The sequence below is a fragment of the Apostichopus japonicus genome, chromosome 4 (genome assembly GCF_037975245.1).
Source record: "Apostichopus japonicus isolate 1M-3 chromosome 4, ASM3797524v1, whole genome shotgun sequence".
In the NCBI taxonomy this organism is placed as follows: Eukaryota; Metazoa; Echinodermata; class Holothuroidea; order Aspidochirotida; family Stichopodidae; genus Apostichopus; species Apostichopus japonicus.
In genome coordinates, this window is record NC_092564.1 from 28,988,859 (window position 1) to 29,010,078 (window position 21,220).

The 21,220-nt window shown below is 38.7% G+C and overlaps 2 protein-coding genes across 64 annotated transcripts in view; one reads left to right on the top strand and one right to left on the bottom strand.

Moving 5' to 3' along the window:
- LOC139967074 (uncharacterized) overlaps window positions 1–20,833 on the top strand; it is a 47,984-nt gene extending 27,151 nt beyond the window's left edge. For 19 of the 29 annotated variants that reach the window (XM_071970765.1, XM_071970758.1, XM_071970763.1 and 16 more), the window contains 6 exons: window positions 297–378; window positions 895–974; window positions 3,353–3,501; window positions 11,568–11,653; window positions 14,048–14,199; window positions 18,485–20,833. In XM_071970765.1, coding sequence (XP_071826866.1) covers window positions 297–378; window positions 895–974; window positions 3,353–3,368 — 178 coding nt within the window. In that variant the 3' untranslated portion in view covers window positions 3,369–3,501; window positions 11,568–11,653; window positions 14,048–14,199; window positions 18,485–20,833. Of the gene's footprint in view, window positions 1–296; window positions 408–894; window positions 975–3,352; window positions 3,502–11,567; window positions 11,654–14,047; window positions 14,200–17,906; window positions 18,081–18,484 lie in introns of all 29 variants that reach the window. The other 10 variants (XR_011792841.1, XR_011792843.1, XR_011792845.1 and 7 more) reach the window with 5 other exon arrangements.
- LOC139967080 (uncharacterized) overlaps window positions 1–21,220 on the bottom strand; it is a 354,423-nt gene that overhangs the window by 43,539 nt on the left and 289,664 nt on the right. The gene's annotated exons all lie outside the window — the stretch shown is intronic.

Below are 21,220 nucleotides of genomic sequence, written 5' to 3' on the forward strand. Positions count from 1 at the left end.
GGAATATGTTATTTTGTTTTCTAGTAGACTTTTCTTAAGTGTACATGTTTTGCGCTACCGTTTATGTCAAATAGTCATACTATTAGAAAAAGGAAAAATGTTATGCTTCATTATGCAATGCATTAATAATATATGTACTGTGTGATTGTCAACATATCAGAAACTGAAACTCAAAAATAACTGAACTTTTCTGGCCAATTTTTTAGATTTGTGCTCTTGAGGTTATAATAGGTAATTTCTTTTTCCTCGTGTTTTGTCTTTCATGTTTTCATGTTGTATTATTTTTTTTTCCTTAGGTCAGAAAGACACAAGAACTTCATGACTGGAAAACGTGAGAGGAAGGGATACTTGTTTGGTGCACGACTAGTATCAATTGAGGTAACAAAATCCTTACATATCTACTTAATGTAAGTGCATTTGTATATGTGGAGTGAAATATCGATTTTGTACTTTGTATCACATATCAATAGTACTATGCACCTCAGATAATATGTTGCTTTTATACATAAGGTACTAGGATTGACTAGAGTTGGAACTTAATTGTCACATGAATATGTTGCCAATTGAGCATCGGTCTGCCATCACCATGCAACGCTGATCTTATCAACAGTGTTTCAGGCTTGATAACGGGCACCATAATATGTCACTTGGGATCATGAAATGAGAGAAAATACTTTGACATTTAACAAGTTATAACGATCGATGAATATGTATATTATATGAAAACTAGCCACATAGAATGTGCTATCCAATCTTCATAGTATCAAAGATGTAACTGAGTTGTGTTAAAAGAATAAGCTGATTACATGCACTTGGACTGATGTGCAATTTTACATAAAATTTGTACTTTTACTTGAAGGATTTTTTATGTAATTATTTTATCCTTTTTAACAGCTGAAAAACACCCTGCATAACATGTTGGATGCCCACTCTAAAACTAAGAAGACCCTGACTCAAGGACCAGTAGATCACAGGTAACTTCTTAACCTAGCCGTTAAATGAAACTAATACTTGTTAGAATGTATACCCTAAAGAGCAATTATTTATGTGAATTGTCTAAAGGATTTCAATGGAAATTAAGCATATTAAACATTTGTTATACTTTAAACTGCACATGCTTGTGCTCTTTTGATCTACTGTTATTTGCAAAGCTATTGCTGTTATGTTAATAATGGTTATTGCAAATTCTAGAAAGCATCAATTATCTTAAGTTGCCTCAGAGCTACAAGGGGGGGGGCACCTTTTTGAGGGACAAAATCTTGACTCGATGTTTGAGTGCCAAAAATAAGGAAGTGTAAGAAAGTAAACAATAAAGTTGTCATGAAAGTCAAGAAATAGGTGTCAGGTCCGTACAGAGAGGGTTGAGGCAGTGATGACATTTTCAAGGTCAGGGAAGTGTTTTCAAGCTACCTCAAGATTGTTATTAGCAAACCAAAATATTTTGGAGCGCATCACAAATAGGTCACGGACTAAACAAGACCCCTCCCCAGGTTACAAATCGTATTCTGTGTGTGTATTTGTCCTTTCTGTTACTGTAACTTGTCATTCAGCCTCTCAAGAAGATCCTGCTAGGATCAAAACATTAGACCCTCTTACTTTTACACACAACAAGAACATGATTAACATCTTTTACAGATGAAACTCTTATTAATTTTTAATTTTTCTTGTCTTACATTGTTTGTTTTGTAGCTACGCACAACTTCTCATTTATTTCCTGTAACATCAAACTATCATGTATCCATCTGCTTTAATGATTGATAACTAATAGTTGCCTATTGAATGTCGAATTGCCAAAATTTTATGCGGGAGTATTTGCGGACATTTTGTACCAGGACATTTCGTCCGGTCGTACTGTATTTGCTGTGAGGGTGGGACACAATTTTCAGCAGATAATGTCCGACCGGACTAAATGTGCTGGTACAGAGTGTCCCTGTGGATACTCTGTACAGCGGGACAATCTGTACTGTCACACCAGCTGCGTACGCGGCTGTACATGTCGTATGGTATTGTGGATTGTGCAATGTTCCTTTCAAGTTTTAACGATCATTTTTTGAACACGAACTTTGCTCAATGTGTTTGAAAAGATTTTCTCCATATCCTTTGCTGTTAAATTGAAGTTAAATAATAAGAACAACACAAAGAGGACAAACACGTTGGATATAACAATTTATTTTGAACTGCATCTTGTCATTTGGGTGTGTACTTCTCACAACTACTAATGTTGGCCACCAAGGTCAGTTCAATACTACAAGGTCACCTAACTGATGCACGCATATAAGGGCTGCATAGCCTAATGTTAGACCTAGCTATCCACCCTCAAGCACTGGTAATGATGTGTGCCGATCGTAGCTGACAATGTCGTCTAGCAGAAAAGGTTTCTCTTGTTGCAATTTACTTTCATATTGCAAAAAGAACAGTAAATAGGAGAAACCAAAGTCAACAAATGATGGAAGGAATCATGGAAGCTTAACCTTTGTTTTTTTCAGTATTTGCAATTCACATTTCGGTATTTTGTTTTTCTTAAAATAAAAAGTAGTACCAAAATTTGGTCGGAAAAAAAAAAGGTTTCGGTACTAACAACGGTTTACAGTGCAAGCGTAATTGTTTAAATACCCTAAATGAATTGAAGTCATTTTGGGTCTTGGCAAAATGTGTTATATTTACTGTACCACCAAACCAGAGAAGTAGCCCCACATGGTATTTGTACATGCCCTTCCACCAAATCAGATGTCCATATAGAAAGGGCCCACCAGGATTCCTTCCAGTACATTGTAGCCAGACCCTTCAAAGTCTTCCACATAAAAAATCCAAAACTTTCATTCTCTTAAATTTTTTAAAACTAAGTGTGCAAGTTTCATTAATCAAAATGTGCCTAACTTGCTATATTTTTCCTGTGCGATATTAACGTGTTCGATATAATTCAATTTTTGGGGCATTCTCCTGAATTTTTTAATGGCTTTCTGAACTTTTTGTACTGCTTATTTATTCTATAATGCTATATTTGTTTTCACCTTTCCAAGTGCCACTTCATTGTCCAAGAAATGGACACTGATCATTTTGATAGAAATTGTCATGCATAAGTTGTTGTAGACCTTCAAATTAAACAGTGATTGTAAGAAAGCCAGAGTTCTGTTGATCACTGTACTTTGCGATTATACAAAGTTGATGCTAAGAGCTAATGTAGTGATCAAGTACAAGTTTCATGAAGAGTATTTTCAGCTGTAGATGTCTATAGATATTGATCAAATCAACGTTGTTGTTCAAACAACACCATTACAAGTAGCATGTGCAGTGAAGATCACAACGGTTTATTACAAAGTGCTGTAATCTCATTCATTTTCCTTTTCATCAGACTGTACAGTGTCTAGAGCAGCCAGCATTGTAACACAATAATAATTATGCCAGACCCTGCAACTTTATTCAACGATGGCTCTTGCTTTATCTTTGTACTTGTGAAGTTCAGCACAGAAAAACTGGGCGTAATGGATCGTTTGTTGAAAGGTAAAATGCAGATATATTTGACTTTGAAAAGCTTCTCCAAAATGTTTTACTGGATTTTTAGAACTTAGTGCAAAGTAGAAGTATTGTCCTCAAACATAGTATTCATGAACTCCTCACATAGGCTATCTATCACATTACCTTTAAAGATCGCAAATAAACCTTTGAGTTGGGAAGAGTTAGCAACTTTTAAAGTTTCATAGTCATTACTACTTAATGTGGTTTACTAATCAGCAGCGTTGAGCCTCAGGCTGCATTAAGTTCAAGTGACACGTAACAGATTCCCTTCAAACTTGCACAAATTGAGAAGCTACATATCAAAACCCCATACTCCAAATTTGGAGTTCCACGATTGTTTCTTTGCTGTTTTAATTAAGTTAATAACCAAGCTCATCATGTAAGATAATGACATCACGGGGGGAACTGCCAACGTTACCAAAACTTAGTAGGCCTAATATGCTACCGAGATCAAAGACGTAAACAATACGTTACGGACAGTAAACAAAATATCATATGAGAATGGGTGCACAACAGAACAAGAAAGTTGCGTGTTCCTCAAACACTGTATACACTGCACTCAGCCAGCCTAGCTGCCTAATTAAAGATTGGCTTGGACCTTCGAGCGAATCTTATGTGTGCAGTGCTTACTTCACTAGTTAAAGTTTCGTTTCCTATCGCCTATCCGCGCAACTTGGACTTGGAACACCAACAGCTCGCCGTCTACAAGACAATGCCGTTCCATCTCTATTTGGAGAAAGTATCTTCAAATCTCGAGGAGATATAGAAATAAGTAGACCAGTAGTTGCGAAGCTGGATCGGAAAAGAGTAAGTGTATTTTCTGGCCTAGGCCTACTACAAGGACTAACTTAGTATTATTACTAACTTACAGTAGGCTAATTCTTATAATTTCGTTCAGTTAGTTAGGCCCTAAATTAGGTATGGCGACGATAAAGTTAGGCGTAGGCTAGGGCTAACTAAAGCATTTGATCAGTGGTACATCATGAAAAAACCAGAATAACAAGCATCAGATGTTTACATGTCATTTTGCCCAATAATGTGCTCCCACCTATCTTCATACTCAGAGTCATAGCTCATATGTTGCATATGTTGCACAGTAAATAACATCCTTATATTTTGCCATTTATGGTGGTAGGGCTGCAATTTTTGTTACAAGAGAAAACACTTGTGACAGGTACTTTCAAACATATCAAACTGCTTTCTTAAATGAACTTTCATAACTTCCTTGTTATTTTCTTTCCCAATTTTCACTACTTAGATTAATCTAGAAGCTGTTCCCCAACCAACTGCAGTGAAAATACAAAGGCATGGATTTTGCAGAATGTACATCTCCATCTAAAGGTAGCATGATCTTATATAAATGTGCTTGTAATTACCGAAAAACAGTTGGGAAATAGGGGAGGGGAGGGTGGTGACAGGCATTAAAGATTTAAGTAGTCAGTTTTGAACGGGATACAAGAAACTCCACCAGTAAAACATTGAGGCATATATATGGGGGGGCAAACTACCAGACAAAAGGAAGGCAGCAGTATGATGCCCCAAAGGTCCCCATAAATAGGCATAAATAGAGTGATGGATGGGGGGGGGGGGTCGGAGGAGGAAATGTGGTGGAGAAGTGTAAGCTAGGGTAATACATGGAAGAATGGAAAACTTTCATTCATCTATAGAGTATTCTATGGCAGAAGTGAGTACAGGGGCCAAAATTTTAGAAACAGTACTTGTTGAAAGCAAAATAGCAATTAAAACTGCACATCGGGGCAGGCTGACTAGGGGATAACATACATTGTATTTTATCCATCATATCCGCCTGCCTGACGAGAGTGGTTGAGGAGGCTATACCTGATGGCTTCACAGGAAAATATATAGGCTACATCTATAGTTACTGAGAGAAGGGAGATAACATTGTAGTTATACTATATGAAACCAAGCTGAAGTCATTTGCAATGCTCATGGTGTGAGTGGCCCATATTTTTGCAGCCACATAAATTAGGAGGATATGCTCTCCTTGAGGAAAGATAAGAGAACCATCTAGGCAGCTGACCCCTGTCCAAGAGCAGCCTACTGTATGTGTATGGTATAATAAGCGTGTATTCTAATTTTCAGTGAATGTCACACATGTAGAAGTCCAGTGTTCACTGGTCCTCCTACCACCATTGAAATTGCTGACTGGACCGACAGAGACAAGAACACCATCAAAGCAACCAGGGCCATCTCACAGTGGCGATGATGGTCCGTCTGCTGCTGTGACATCCTCCTCGGGATATACCGAAAAACCGCCAGGTAGTCCGGACTACACTCCATCAGTTCACTCATCTGATGAATCTGAACATGACAAAGATGACGCTTCAAGGTAATTTTCAAGATTGATAGTAGATTAGTCTGGAAAATCAATTGGTTCTATCACTTTCTGGAAAGAGGATCATTATTAATTTTGACACCAACACTGTGGGGCAGTCTGGAATGTGTGGTGAGGCCATCAGTCTTTACTTCAATTAGCATATACATACTGTATCTGGTAGAGTTGTCACAGCTGTATGTGAACAAGAAATAAAGGCACAAACAAGTAGTTGGATTTAACAGAGTATATTATATCTTCACTGGGCTGGATATCTGCTACTGAATACAAATGGTGAAAGTTGCTCTTATACACTCTTTTACCATGGATTACAAGGGAATGGGAGAGGATGTTACTCTGTCCACATGTTTACTTTACTACATAAACTACTGAGACAATGACTACACATCCTGCTGAAGATTACATAATCCATGATATTAGGTGCACAAACAGGTGTAGGGTTTTTGTTGTAATCAGTAAAAAATACATTGGAATTGTTCAGGCACAAGTTGTCAGGTAAAACCTGACCCATGTATCCACACGAATTGAGGTGTATCAGCTCTCGCATTAGTTGGGCATCCAAAGACTTGACTGACAACTGTGCATTGTGCCATGACTATTGACCGAAATGGAGTGATTGGAGTGCCTCTATCTAAATGGTATGTTTTTATGAACTAGTATTATATTATTCTTCATATCTTTACTATTCTACAGATTACGTATGGGAACTTTTTGACTGCTTGCACAACTTCTGCAGAAGTGGAACTCTGGGAGAGGAGTGTCCTGTTCCTGTCAGAGAAGAGCCACCACCACTTGCAAGCTCCTATGTTCATCCGAACAATGAGGATGCCATAAAACAACACCGAAGCAGATTTCAAAAGCTTTGCTGAAGTGGTTGATGGCCTCCCAATTTCTAATTTTGTTTCATTGTAGTGGGGAGCAATCAACTCTGTGAATCGTCTGTTCACATGATGTTTTGGCACAGCTGCAGAGCAGTGTTAATTAACAGGTCACTACCATCCTTAGGGAAGTTGCTAAAGTCTTATATTAAAGTTTTACTTACATCTGGTTTCCATAGTAACTAACTAAATGATAACATTATATTTAAACAAAAGTTCCAATGACAAGTATTCCTATCTAGAGAGCTTAGACTTCATAAATATCAATTTCATGCTGACTTAATATTTGTATGCGAATTTGGTGTTTCAAACATGTTGCCAATTTTTTGTTTTTCTCCAAATAAATTGACAGAATTTGCTGTTTGTTCCCCGCATGGGATAAAATGTGATTTTTTTTATCCCATCTATGATCAAGTAACCTTGATATTCCATGGATATAATGAACAATTTCAGATTTATTTTCATTACACTTTTATTAAAATGAAAGCCTAAGCTCTCCAGATCCCATTGACAGAGTGGTTTAGGCTACTTTATTCAAACTGTTCTTCTATTTTAACCTAGTATATTTGACATTTCAATCATCCAGATTTTGTTGGCAGGCTACTAGAAGTGACAGCTTTGCTTACAAGAGAGAATACATACAAAAAATTATCTTGAGTTTTTATTATTTATTACTGTTATGTACTTCCCAAACTTGAAGGGGTACTGAAGGCTTTTGAAAAATTATGAAGAGATATTGTATTACCATCGAGGTCAATCGAACAATGTAGAATTTCATCCAAGATTGAAGTTAATACCATGAACCAGGAAAATGTATGCTGGAATTCAGCCACAAAACAGACAGGACTGAACCCTGTTTCTATAAACCTTTGCAGAAATGATACTATGACTTGGCATAAACAGTCCACATTCTCACAGTCTTGATAATTTAAATCCTTCATACTGTTCAGATGGTAAAGCTTCTCTAATCCTCCTTACTGCATAGGATGGGAGAACAACATAGGCGTACGGGACCATTTCAGTTTGGGGGGGGCAGAACTTTTTGTGCCCGAAAGTTCCCGTGACACTATCTAAGCTGAACGCCACCATCGGTTGGCGTGTAGCGTACAAGAAAATTTTTGGCAAACAATGCCTCTCAGATTGCCGGAAACGGCACTTCTGAGGCCTTGCAAGTTGCATCTGAACATTCTTTATTTTATAATCTCACGTTTTAAAAATTTACACTTCCCCAAAAATTTGGTAAATTAGAAGAAGAAAATATGGTAACATCAAGGGGAAAAATGGGACAGTATATTTTTTAAGCTCGTATTTAGTTACCTTATTTATTATTTTAACACAGTACTCAGCTACCTCCAGAAAAACATACATTGTTCAACGACACGTAGGCGGGATAATGTCGCTGTGTCGGGTGAGACTGCAATTTGTCTCACAAAAAAGTATAAAATATAACAAAGAATATGATAAACCTGTACTTCTAGGCTTGTAGGCACTCCTCCCCCCCCCCCCCCACCATCCATGAAAAAGAAAATGTTTCTTATATACACTCAAGTTGGGGATGTCCAGGTCAAGGGCGGCGGAAGCACTTTTAATCTGGGGGGGGGGCACCGACATCAAAGGGCACTTTGCAGAAATTTGATTCAACTGATGCAGCCTTATATTTAGTACCCTTTATAACTCTTATTGTATTATCTTATTTGCGTATACACATCACTCCATCAACACCCCCCCCCTCAAAGAAAATATGTATACTAGCACTGCAATATCCAATGCGCAAATTGGGAAACAAGGAACAAGTTTTCTTTTGAGACAAAATGAGGTGAAATCATGCTAGTTGCTAATGTAGGAATCTTCCGAATTAGAGTTTTTTTTCTTGCTAATATCTTAACAAATTTTTTCCATTCGAAATAGCTTTGAGTTAGACCCACAGAAATTCATTAAAAGTCACACACTTAGCCAGGATTTGCAAAGTTGTATGCACGACTATCTGAGCGGAGCGCCACCATCGGTTGGCGCGGAGCGTACTAGAAAATTTTTGGTTTTACAAACCCCTCAGATGGCCGGAAACGGCCCTCCCCGAGTGTTCATTCTGGTTCCCTGGGCCTCTTGCTAACTTGAGGCACCTCAATTTTTATGTAGAAAAAAGGCACATTTTTAAGCTGAGGAAAAGTGGGGTGGGCATGTGCCCTTGGTCCAGGTATACAATTGACTAGTTAGAAAAAAAATTGATCGTGCAAAAAGCATGGTAGCCCAGATGAACTGCGCTTACGGTGGTGTTACACGGAAATATTCGGGCATCATGATGCTAAATAAAGAAAATCATGGAATTGTCGGGCAAAAATTTGAAAAAGATTTGGGCAAGCTACTGCATATTTAAATATATATATATATATATATATATATATATATATAAATATATATATATATATATATTTTTTTTTCTCCTCTTAGGCTGCCCGAATTTTTCAGGACTTTTGCCCGAATTTCTTGTCCTTTGGAAATTTGGGGGGCAGTCTGCCCCCCCCCCCTGCCCCCCCCCCCCGCCTCGTACGCCTATGGAGAACAACACAAACCTCCTTCCCTAAAAACTGCCAGCACATCCGTACAAGTTGTCTGTATGCTGTGTGTCTGTATTTCCTGTAAAATAATCATATGAAAACCAGCTATGAAAGATGAAGACACACAAAGCTTGGTAGCCATCTGCGTCAATTTTAAAATAAATCTCTATAAGATTTCCAGAATTTGCTTGGCCCCAAAATCTGCCTCCCCTAAAGTTAGCCTAGCTATGCCATTTATACAAACTGATCATTGTATCTAGGGGACTTAAATTTGTAAATGGACCATGCACAAGCATGGTGGACATTTTTTGTGTGGCATTTGCTTCCATGGCTCAGTGTAAATGACTACTATGTCAGTCAGATAAGGGTTAACCTCAAGGACATTACACCAGTTTTTGGACAAAATGTCCTAATCAGAAGCAGGATTTGAACATGGTGCACAAATTTTCTTGATCAAATCTATATCTTAATGTTATTCCTTTCACAACGAAACAAAACTTAACTATGAATACACCCTCTGTATTGTTACATCTTTCAACAGCAGGTCAGAGCAATGAATAAAGGTATACAACAAAAATAATGTATTCTCTACTTACTCTTGGATGCTGTTTTCCTGTGCACGTCCACCATACTGTTGACGGTACACGTAGTAGGCTGTCTGTAGCACCCATGGGTTCAGGCACACAGCTTCAAAACCTTCTTCATCCATCACAGTCCTTACTTTATCTATTTCGCTGCAGCATCTACACTCCCTTGCTGTAGGCATCACAGCACATTGGCCACAATGACACCTGTAAAATATACAAACCAGTTCAAATAATAAAGAGCCAATTTTCAATGACTTCATACCGGCATCAATTATTGGGGCAAACTAACATGTCAAAATAGAAAAGGGGCACAACCTCTGAAGGGCAATCTACCATTGAAGCTCCTAACAAGTGACATAACTAGCAAGGAGGGGATAGCCTCTTCTTAGAAGTCTTGCCTCTGTTGGGACAAAGCTGCAAAGGAAAATAAAACAGGCCTATGTTGCCTTGTTTCCAACTCATTTTCCCACTTCTGAATCCATTCCCTAGATTCAGAAAATCTGGTTATGCCACTAGCTTAAGCGGAAATGACGAAAAGCTGGTGTGAGGTGCCACCTTCTCTCCCCCCCCCCCCCTATCTGATTTGTGGTTTCTTTACTAATTTGCCAGGAAGATTAATTTGCTAGGAAGATTAATAATAGACCCCTCTGAATTTGTTGTGCAATCTTCCAATTGGCTCCTTCAATCTACTAACCAAATGATTTATGTCTGTGTGAAATGTTCATGAGGCAGGTTATGCCACAACTTTTAAGAAAAATAGTAACTTCCTTAACTTAACTTGACCACACTCTCATGTTATTTTGCTGCCCCATCAACAAATTTAGGGAACATTTATCAGTTCTAGGCCTTACTAGTGACACAACTATCCTATATACTATAGAACAGTACAAGTAGTAGGCTAGGGTTAACGTTACCTTTGTGTTAGTGTCACTTGACCTTTAACAATAAGGATAGGCCTATACACAGTTACACATTTGTAACTGGAAAGCTTTCACCTTCTTTACAATGTCATACCAAGATTGATGGCATATGGCATCATCTACACAATGCCAACCCTGGCAGCTAAGAGAAGAACCATCAGGGCCCCATTCCAGCATATGCTCTTCAAGAATTGTGCAAAGCAAACAAATATTAATTACCAAATTACTTGACATCTCCCACATATGTGTGGAGGTGTCACATCTCTCAGCAGCATCTCTCAGTGTATCAACAGCAAAGGTGTTGTAAGTTTGATGGCACTTGCCAAGTTCATGGTCATCAGCTTGATTGCTTACTTCCCTGAATGAGTGATACTGTTTAACTCATCACAGTGAGTGTGGATAGACTCAGTTTACAAATTACTGGCATCTCTGGTAAATATTGTCATCTTCATCATCAGTGTAGTTTTTCATCCTAGAGTAGCTGTGGTCATGAATCAGTTGATCTCTTTTATAGATACTGGACTGGTTTATGTTTTTAGTTCTACCATGTAGCTTGTACCTTATCTCTTACTCACTCTCCTCCTTCTGTGTGCTCTGCCTCTCTTACATTTATTTATCATACTGTTGTTTTCTCTGCATCTGTTTCAGAGTCTGGATATATGGACTATTTGAGCTCACCTTTAATCCTTAAAAAGCCTATTAAAAGCAGTGCCAAAGTAACAAGTAACTTTTTCTCTTTCATTTTATGGCCACAGCTAAGTGCTCATGCTTACTGGATGCTGGGAGTGATCAAATTTTAGAGGGAAGGTGGCCAACTTGTGTCAAGTTTCCACCAGAGGGGGTAAGTAGCACCAAACTGAGGGACTGTGCTTAAAACACATTGCGTGGACACAAGAACAATTTAGACATTCAGTAGATGCCTGTCATGCTGATGGAATGACTTCTTATCTCACCAGGGAATATGTCAATCATTGGGTATTCACTTGTACAGACTTCATTACTGTATTATTCATATAGACTGTACAACATGTGTGAGGCACAATATGAAGATTACCCAATAGACAGAGATTAACAAAAATGGTGTAAGTCACCACTTCTAAAAAAAACTATCATAACAAGAGGTTTAAAGTGGAGTTTAAATATCTCAACTGTTACTTAAGGTGGCATACTCCTATTAGTGTCTATATCAATCCGTGTGTTCTCATTCAAAAAGTGCCAAAAAGCAACAGGAGAACATCTTTTTGATATGTTAACAATTATGATGTGTTTTATCTTGGCTAAGATGTTATGGAGCATGAATGGAAGTACATGTAGTACAAAAATTGGGTCAGTTGAGGCAAGTTTAGACCACTTTAGGCCTCCCTGGAGCAGCATACAATTTTTTTTTACTGCTGAGTAAAGAGTAAAGAGGTTTGTGTACAAGTGACAAAAACTTCAGGCTCTCATAGCAAACAAAACATTTGCATGGTCATGATATAGAAAATTGAAGGTGCTATGAATGGCCAACTTGTCAGCTATCCACTGATAGGTAGCATTTAGCCAGTGAAAACTTCTATCTAGACTTAGGGGCCACATTACTTTTATGATTTAGTGTGTAAGTCGATTGGTTATTTAATGGGGGTATGCTGCAATTAAGTAAGAATATGAAAGTTGCTATTTTAGACTCTATTGCATTCAGAATAAGGATAGTAGGCCTATAAACACTAACATATTTAACTGGAAAGTTCACACCTTCCTTACAATGTCAGACTAAGATTGGATGGCATGGGCTGATGCGTGACCAGACAAATACCCCCCAGACGATTACCCCCCAGTCAATAACCCCCGGACGATTACCCACCTGACAATTACCCCCAGGAAATACCACCCGGACAATTCCATCCAGGACAACGACCATCCGGACAGACACCCCCGGACAATTACCCCCAAGGACAGAAAACCCCCGGACAACTACCCATCCGGACAACTATCTCCTAGGATGAACACCCCGTAGACAATTACCCCCGGATAAATCCCCCTGAACGAATATCCCCCTGGACATATGCCCTTAACTATAGGGGACAGATGCAGCGACGGATACGCAGGTCTTTTTTCAAGTTTAGTTTCCCGCGGCCCTCAGCATATACCCTGGTCCTTCGGGCAACTGCGAGATGATATTGACAATTGGGTCAGGGTGCCGGTTAAACTGGCACCACTAGGGTTGTCGTGTCCCCTGGCACTTTAAACTTCCTCCTGACTTTTTAAAAAGATTCAAGCTTTTCATATATAAGCACGAGGGAGGGGGGGGGGGTTGGGCGTTGGTCTCTGATGGTAGTTACTATTAATTAACTTTAAGTTATAGTGACACTATTCTGTATTATTAATCTCCGAACAATTCAGGCTTAGTGTGACTTACCATTTTTAAGGTTTCTTCTGAGTAATTTTACTTGATGATTTGTTATGTTATGTTAGTTTTTGTATAGCGCTTTATATGGCACTATTGAATTTGGTTATATCAGAATAATCCTCTGATATACCAGATTAAGAGCATTTTCTTTCATGGCCCTAATGGGGTTTCGTACTACGGGGTTCACCAGCTAAAGGTCCGCTTGGAATGGGCTGGGGGGATGGGTGTATTCTGGTTTAGTTCAGGTAGTAACCTGGGTGAGGTATCTGTGCCGGCATATTTGCGCCGGTGGGTTTTCCCGGAGGTTATTGCCGGGGGTAGAGGTAATTTCCCCGGGGGTATTTGTCCCAGGGGTACTTGTCCGGGGGTAATTGTCTGGGGGTACTTATCCTCAGGGGTATTTGACCTTTGGGGGGGTAGTTGTCCTCGGAGGTATTCGTCCTCAGGTTTTTGTCCGGAGGATGACTGTCAGGGGGTACTTGTCCCGGGGGTAATTTTCCGGGGGGTAGTTGTCCGGCAATTGGGCTGATGACATCAATAAAAATTTGGCAAATATACATCAGCCCCAGCAAGTGGCACAAAGGGATAACCATTTAAGTATAACTTGTTACTGTGATGGTAACCAATGACAAATTTATCCATGATGACATTCTCAAAAAATACATCTCTGCATTGGCTTGCAGGAGCAAACAGAGTCTTACTTTTTGCATTACACAGAAGGTTATGATATTGATGATCATATTCTGCAACAATAAGAGAGTCTTTTTAGAGACCACACAGTTGCAGTGTCTCCTTTACACACCCCTATTCTGACATATCATTTTCATTAATTTCTTTCATTACATGTAGGTCAAACTGGTTAGCCGACTTTTGTAGTGTACTGACAGCAGGACTTGGAAGAGAGATGCTGCTGAGCAATCTATGAGCTGAACTTGAACTGATCGACATCTGATGCAAGCCTGACCGCAATGCAATGTTTAGTTCTGAAGGATTCCTGCCAGGTTTGCTACCTGTATTTGGGTTTAAAACTTAATAGATGCGCAAAAGCTCACTCTTGTAGCTACAGAGATGCATTCAAACACAACCTTTGAATCAAGTCCCACAAAGTCTCCCACCCTTACTCAAAATCCAGATATAGCCCAATTACAGAGATGCCAACCAGTACGATTTTATCGTATTTAGTATGATAAAAAAAGTGAAATACGATAATACCATTTGCCTCTTGAAAATACGACTTTTCATCTTTCAAAAAACAAAAACAAATGTGTTTTTTTGGGGGGAATTTTTTTTTTGAATAGTTGATCAATAACCTTGCTACATGCTGCAATTCATATTTAATTTTTTGAAATATCTGACACTTTTGTTCTTTTAATTGGTTTATAATGTCAGTTAACAGGAATGTGGCTCATATATCCATGAGTATAATGCAAGTCTATGCAGTAATTTTTTTCTCACTTCTACTTCTGGCTTGAACCAAAGTCTCATTGGCCCAAAATATGCAAGCAATCAAGATGTATCATTATTCTCATTATGCATATAAACACCCTTTTTGCATCATAAGAATTATTATAGATGCTTTACAATTTTCTCATTAGATGTTATTGAAAAAGCAAACATTTTACTTGCCCGTTCTTACCAGTAAAACATTTTTCTGACATTTTACCTGCCCAGGGCCAACGGGCCAGTGGTAGTGTTGAGTTTTTGTGAAAATCTGATTTTTCTCTAAAAAATCTGATATTTTAGGATATTCAGTCTGTTTTTTTTGTGTCAAGAGGTTGGCATCTCTGCAATTATGGCAATTTGTATCTGGCCCATATCTGTGCCATATATGGAATATATATCTGGCCATAACAAGAATTGGGCAGAGTTCTTGATATATAAGATAAAGGCCATATCTGGCTCAGATAAAACTTTATATGGGTCACTTTTTGTCTGGACCAGATATGGTCCATATATGGCAAATACAAATCTGCCCCTATATGATAAATCCATATCTGGCCCATATATAGCAGATTCTGCAAACGCTGCTAATGCCTGCAGATGTGAATTTCTCTTTGGGATATTGAAAACGCATAACACATAGTAACATAAATAATAACATAAACCCACCACCAAGTCCTAAATAATCATAAGGCTCCCAATTCTATAATGCCCCCACTAACTGCTCCAATACAACACTTACTATGTACATACTATCTCTACCCTTAGGGCAGCTTAATCAATGGCCAGGATTATTCTAGAACATAATCTATGTATCTAAAATATCATGCCATACCCCAAGACACAATTCTCCTCTCTAAAGTGATCCCTGATTGCATAATCTTGTAACACATATTACTAAGTATTATTGACATATCCCCAAGGCTAAAGCCAAAGTTGCCTACGTCGGGATACGAACCCCTACAACAACAGTGACACTTCAATAAACAAAATGTCACTGTTCACCTGTCCCCACATGTTCTTAACAAGGATAAATAATGTGACTTACTTCACTGGGCTTTGACTTGCTCTCCAGGTACAGACTGGCGCCACGATACATCCACACAGAACCGGTTACTGGTCAAATTAACTCAGGTGGTGACGATAAATAACATGTTTTTTTGCGTATAACATGTTGGCCTTGCAGGCTAAGCTTCAAGCATTTCAACAAGCCTGAATACAACTTAGTGCCCTCACAGGGTCTTACCACAACAGCAATAATAACCACACACCACGCCCACAGAGGACACAGCCAGTCTTGTACAACTGTACCTTTCAAACCCTGGGAGTCAAGTGAGGAATATTCTCCAACTCTGAAATGAATGCATACCATGTACTGCTCAACACAATACATAACACAAAACAAGACAAACAAGACAAATATTAGTTTCCCTTAAATTATATGTGCATTGTGTCACATTTGTTTTGAAAAATAAGGCTTTGTTCTGTGCAGTGATAATCTTTTCCTATAATCCCAGAGATATAAATATAAATATATTTAGAGGAAAATCTTGAAAAGGGTGTAAAAATATTAACGTCGGGTCGGGGGAGATCTTTGTGGAAACCCTACACATAATGAGACTAGGAGAGAATTGCTCGGGGAGGATGGGAGAGGGGGGGTGTGGGGGTCTTAGTGGAATATTTAGGAACATTGCAGTTATTGTGTATTGTTCTCCATCTCAATTAAAGACCTGTTATTTATGTGTAAATTAACAACTAGTTACTTAGTATTTTGCTGTTTTGGATGCAGCCAGGGGTGGGACCTAGATTCCCCATGTCTTAGATTTTGTCTGTAACCCCACCAAAACACATATCCAGTACCACTAAACCCACTCCGAACTCTGTTGCTCCATTTACCCGAGCGAATCTTGCTATGAAATTGACTGACTTGCTACACAAGTGCAAAGATATTGGGCATTTTTTTTAGCTCATACCAGCATGCTGGTGTGAGCTATTGTTACATTGCGGTGTCTATCACTCTATCCGTCAACAATTGGTAAAACCGCTCCCACTCGCACAGTGTTTGATGGAATTTCATGAAACTTGGACACAAGGACCATTGGGTATAGGGCCATCAGAGATGGTCCGAATTTGGGGTCAAAGGTCACCTGTGGGCCGTAATGGGCCATTTTGTGGAAATACGCAAAATGCTTCTTCTCCTACAGATTCCATGGTACAATGTTGAGGGTTTGCAACGATAGTACTATGGAAGTTTTACCTTCAGGGTGTTCATGAATTTGAGATCAAAGATCAACTATGGGTCTTTTGTGGCCCGGGCCACGGCCTTATATTTTCAAATTGCTCCTGTTTGTACAGTGTATGGCCAGTTATAATGAAACTTGGTCACAATGTTCCTCGGGATGAGAGTTACGAGGGGTGTTCGGAAAATTGAGGTCAAATGTCATTTAGGGGGGCATCGGGGGTCATTCTTTGTAATATTTTCAAATATCTCAATCTCCTCAAGATTTTGATGGATCATATTCAATGTTTCCTAGTCTCTGCAGTGTTTGTTTACATTTGTGGTTAAGCTCTGCAGAGGCTGTTAGTGGAATTAAAGCAGGATTGGGAGTTGTTATTAACTGTTGAACTGTTAGCATGAGAGCCCTATAGCCAATCAGCACTTGCTGATTCTTAGAAGTCTTTGAGCCTGAGGTATGTAGGCAGCCAGCCAAAATTTTGGCAAGGAGTGCTTCAGGTCTGCTCAGGTAGAGGGGAGAAAGTTTAATAGAGTAGGTCAGTGGTATTGTTTGAGAGAGTGGGTAAAATAGGATTTAAAGGGGGAAAATAGGAATTATAGCCAGTGGTGTGGCCAGGATTCTGCTAACCTAGGGGGGGGGGTTATCCCTCATGGTCCCAAAATTGGTGGAATCTGAATAATGGCCTGAAATTTGGTGGGCCATAAAGTTTTGTGGGCCCTACATTTTTAAGCTTGAAAAGGTATGAGCTTCTGCACCATTGGTGCTCTACAGTAGTTACCATTAACAAAAACTCTAGTATTATCATTAGTATAATGATAAACAAAATGGAGAAACTTTCAGCACATGTATTCAAAATAGTAAACACTTACTTATTGCCTCCACTCCACCCTCCAGTTTAATATTCTGGCTTTGCTTTCTTATTATGTGCAGGTTTGAGATGTAGTACATTTCTCCATCCGTGTTATTGTCAGATAATGAAATGAGAATAAGAATTAATAAAATTGTAAAAGAAATGTTTCCTTCCTCGACAGCATGACTTCATATCCGTCACTTCTTCAGTATCTACCTAAATGACAAGTGTAGGCTGAATTTTAGACACAAAATAATGTCGTAGTCCAGCAGAACAAGGTTAATTTGAGATTTTACACTCACACACTGCTGATCCAGTTTCAAGCTACTCACCTTTAAATTATGCTAAACCTCCGGTATGTTTTTTTTTTACAATTTTTTTTTACATTTTATAATAATATTCTGTAACTACTGTAGTTGATACAACAATACTAGACATTTCACTAGTAGATGGGTTATAAAAAAAAGAAAAAAAATATTTGACATTTCTGACATTACATAAGTTAGGGAAATCATTAAATGTTCTTAGATCTCTGTCTGTGGCTCTGACCCCCTCCCACCAAGAAAGTGTTAATCCCCCACCCCCTCCCATCACCCAAAGCAATCCGTTTTAGCCCTTAAATTTATTGGCTATCGTTGACTCATTCGGGTCTTCAAATGTAACATGCATGATCTACACTTTATGCAGAGTACAGTACTTCGTCTAAATGGCTTGTGTATTCCGATCTAGTAATTTTCTTTCATACTCTTTTATGGACAGAACCACCTATGGTGTACACCATGGAACAGCTCCCCAAGAGACCTCCAGAAGACTTAAATTTGGAAGAGACTTGGGAAGATGACAAAACATCAGACAGACAATAAATTGGAAATCCCAAGCCCCTGTAGCCGATTCAGATCCCTACTCTAGTCTCATTATGGACATGAAAGCCTCCATCTCACCTCCGAGTGAATTACGGTCTAACTCTTACCAGATCAGGAAAGGCTTACAAGACGATAACCTCCTGAAGGCAGAAGAAGACAGAAAAGTTTGTTCCAATTCTGGAAGCGACGTTCCGAACACTTCATCAATCCAAAGAGACAAGCCGATGGAAGTTTCCTCCAAAGGGATTAGAAATAGAACTAAAGTTGAAGAAGAATCGGAAAGTGATTTGATCCAGCTAGTCCTGCCGGTCTCGAACTTTCAGGATCACAAACTTTTTGAGCCACCGATGTTGCAGCTTCTTAAAAGATATATTTATTATTATTATTTGTTTCATCACATAGTATTACAAGGTGAACAAGACAATATAAGTACAAGTAAGTAAAAAATGTGAAAGGAAGTCAACTAAGAAACCCTTTTGTGCTTAATCGTATAGAGTACTCCCTATCTATATGTGTATATATATATATATATATATATATATATATATATATATATATATATAAACTGTATATGTAAGCTTTTCTACTTCTTTATTTTGTATCACCATGTGTGTAAATATTGAAGCACTAAGGATATGCATTTCTTTTTCCTTGAAATAGCAAGAGATAAAATGTAGAATACTGTTATGAAAGCTGTACCTAAAACACTTAAAAAACTGCTTTCCTAAATTTTAAGGAACATTTTGGCAGAATTGTTTCTTGAGAAATCTATCTATATTTCATGCATAGTCTTGAATACTTCTGCAATACCATAAGACCATCTCTGCCCTGCACCTAAAATACCAGTGTTTTTTCTCTCTTGCATGTTTTCAAAAGTGCTCTTCTCACAGGTATTGTGTTGAAAATTTTCTAAGATTTACAGATGGAAGTCATGAAAGGTTTTTCGTTAAGGATGGTCTTGTGATGATGCAAGCATTTTTTGCATGAATTTCATGAAAATTAGGATGTAAATTTACAGCATTGAATTCTTTAGCTGCTCCAGTTATTGAGTGGAGTCAAAGGTCAATTGAGGTCATCACCGGCCAAAATACAAAAACCTCCTATTCGAGTTTATTGAATATCTGTAGCATCGGTAAAATGTCATAGTTAGGTGGTAGGTCCCCCTTACTGAGCATTACACTTTGAGCAGTTCTGTTAAGACGTCAAATGTAAATTGGAGTCATCAGCTGCCAATAGCTGGGATTATCCTCATGCTCAGAAATGTACCAGAACTGAATGTTCTATGAAGAGGTCAAAGGTCACTTAGGGTCAAATTCTGACCACCTTGATAACTCCAAAAGTTAAGGTCTGATGAATTGCACACCTGGTATGATGGTGCCCCCACTGACATTGCAATCATTTCCTTTTGGTGAACATAATTTGGTCAACTTCAGTTTTAGTTATATTACAGATAGGTCTGAAGTAACCTTGAACAATGCATAAACAGTCAATCAGGTAAATGATATCTGCTTCAGAAGTGATAATCATGTGTTGAATGATCTTACAACACACCTCAAGTGATCCCTGGCAGTTGTCACTAGTTGAGTCTCAAGGGGGTAAACAGGCTGTCTGAAAAGTTGCCTTCTTCTGTGTAGTCTATATATACTAGATGGCTTTGGTTTTGAAAATATTTCAGTGTATTGAAGGAGTAGGTTGGTAGCAGAGCTGATTTGCTAACTCAAAAAAAGGTAAAAGGTAATGTCTATTTGCTCATACATATTCAACATCTATGGGTCTATATTTCACATAAAAGGAAGACTGTTCTTTCTAGATTTTAATCCATTCTTGGCCATAAAACTTATGTACTGTAAACACGTTATCAGTGACTGAATAGGTTGATGTCCAAAGAGTGAGTTAGTACACTTGTTGTGGTCTAGGGAGTTTGAATTGTCTGATCATTTCTGGTTCTCACTTAATTCTCACTTGACTCTATATACATCAGTCAAAGGTCAAGTGGGATTTTGTGCAAATTATACGGCAAGAAAATCACAATTCTTTGCCCCCTGTCTAGAGAATGCTTAAACTCCTCTCTTTGGGGGGTTTGATATAGATGTCACTAAGTGGACATAGTTTGTTTATTTGCAAGTTTTGGTTGTTTTTTACTTGTAAGCTGCAAACTGAGAAAATGTGAAAAATGTGTGGTGAGTTTTTTTAACTTGTGCTTTCACTGGAAGAATAAAAAAGAAGAGCATGAGTTGAAATTGAACCAGGGACCTTGTGATGCCTACTTTTTTTGTCTATCAGCTACCTTGGGATGCATTTCCAATATTTAAAGACCTGGTTGTTGGTAAAATATATTCACCTCCACTGAACCTTGTCAGGGAGGGGGGTGGTGGGCTGCTCGCCTCACCCGCTTGGAAACCTTGTCGGGGAGGGGGGTGGCGGCCAACTCGGGTGCTGCTTGGGAGCCTTGTCAGGGGGGGTGGAGGGGTGCCGACGAGCTCCTTTTACAGAATTCACCGGCCCAACCGGGGCTTGAACCCATGCTGCTCAGTATCATTGCAGATGGAACAACCGATCACACCATTTTGGTTCCCAATAAAGTAACCTTCGTTTCTTACCTTTATACTTCCACCTACTCCAAAGAACAGAA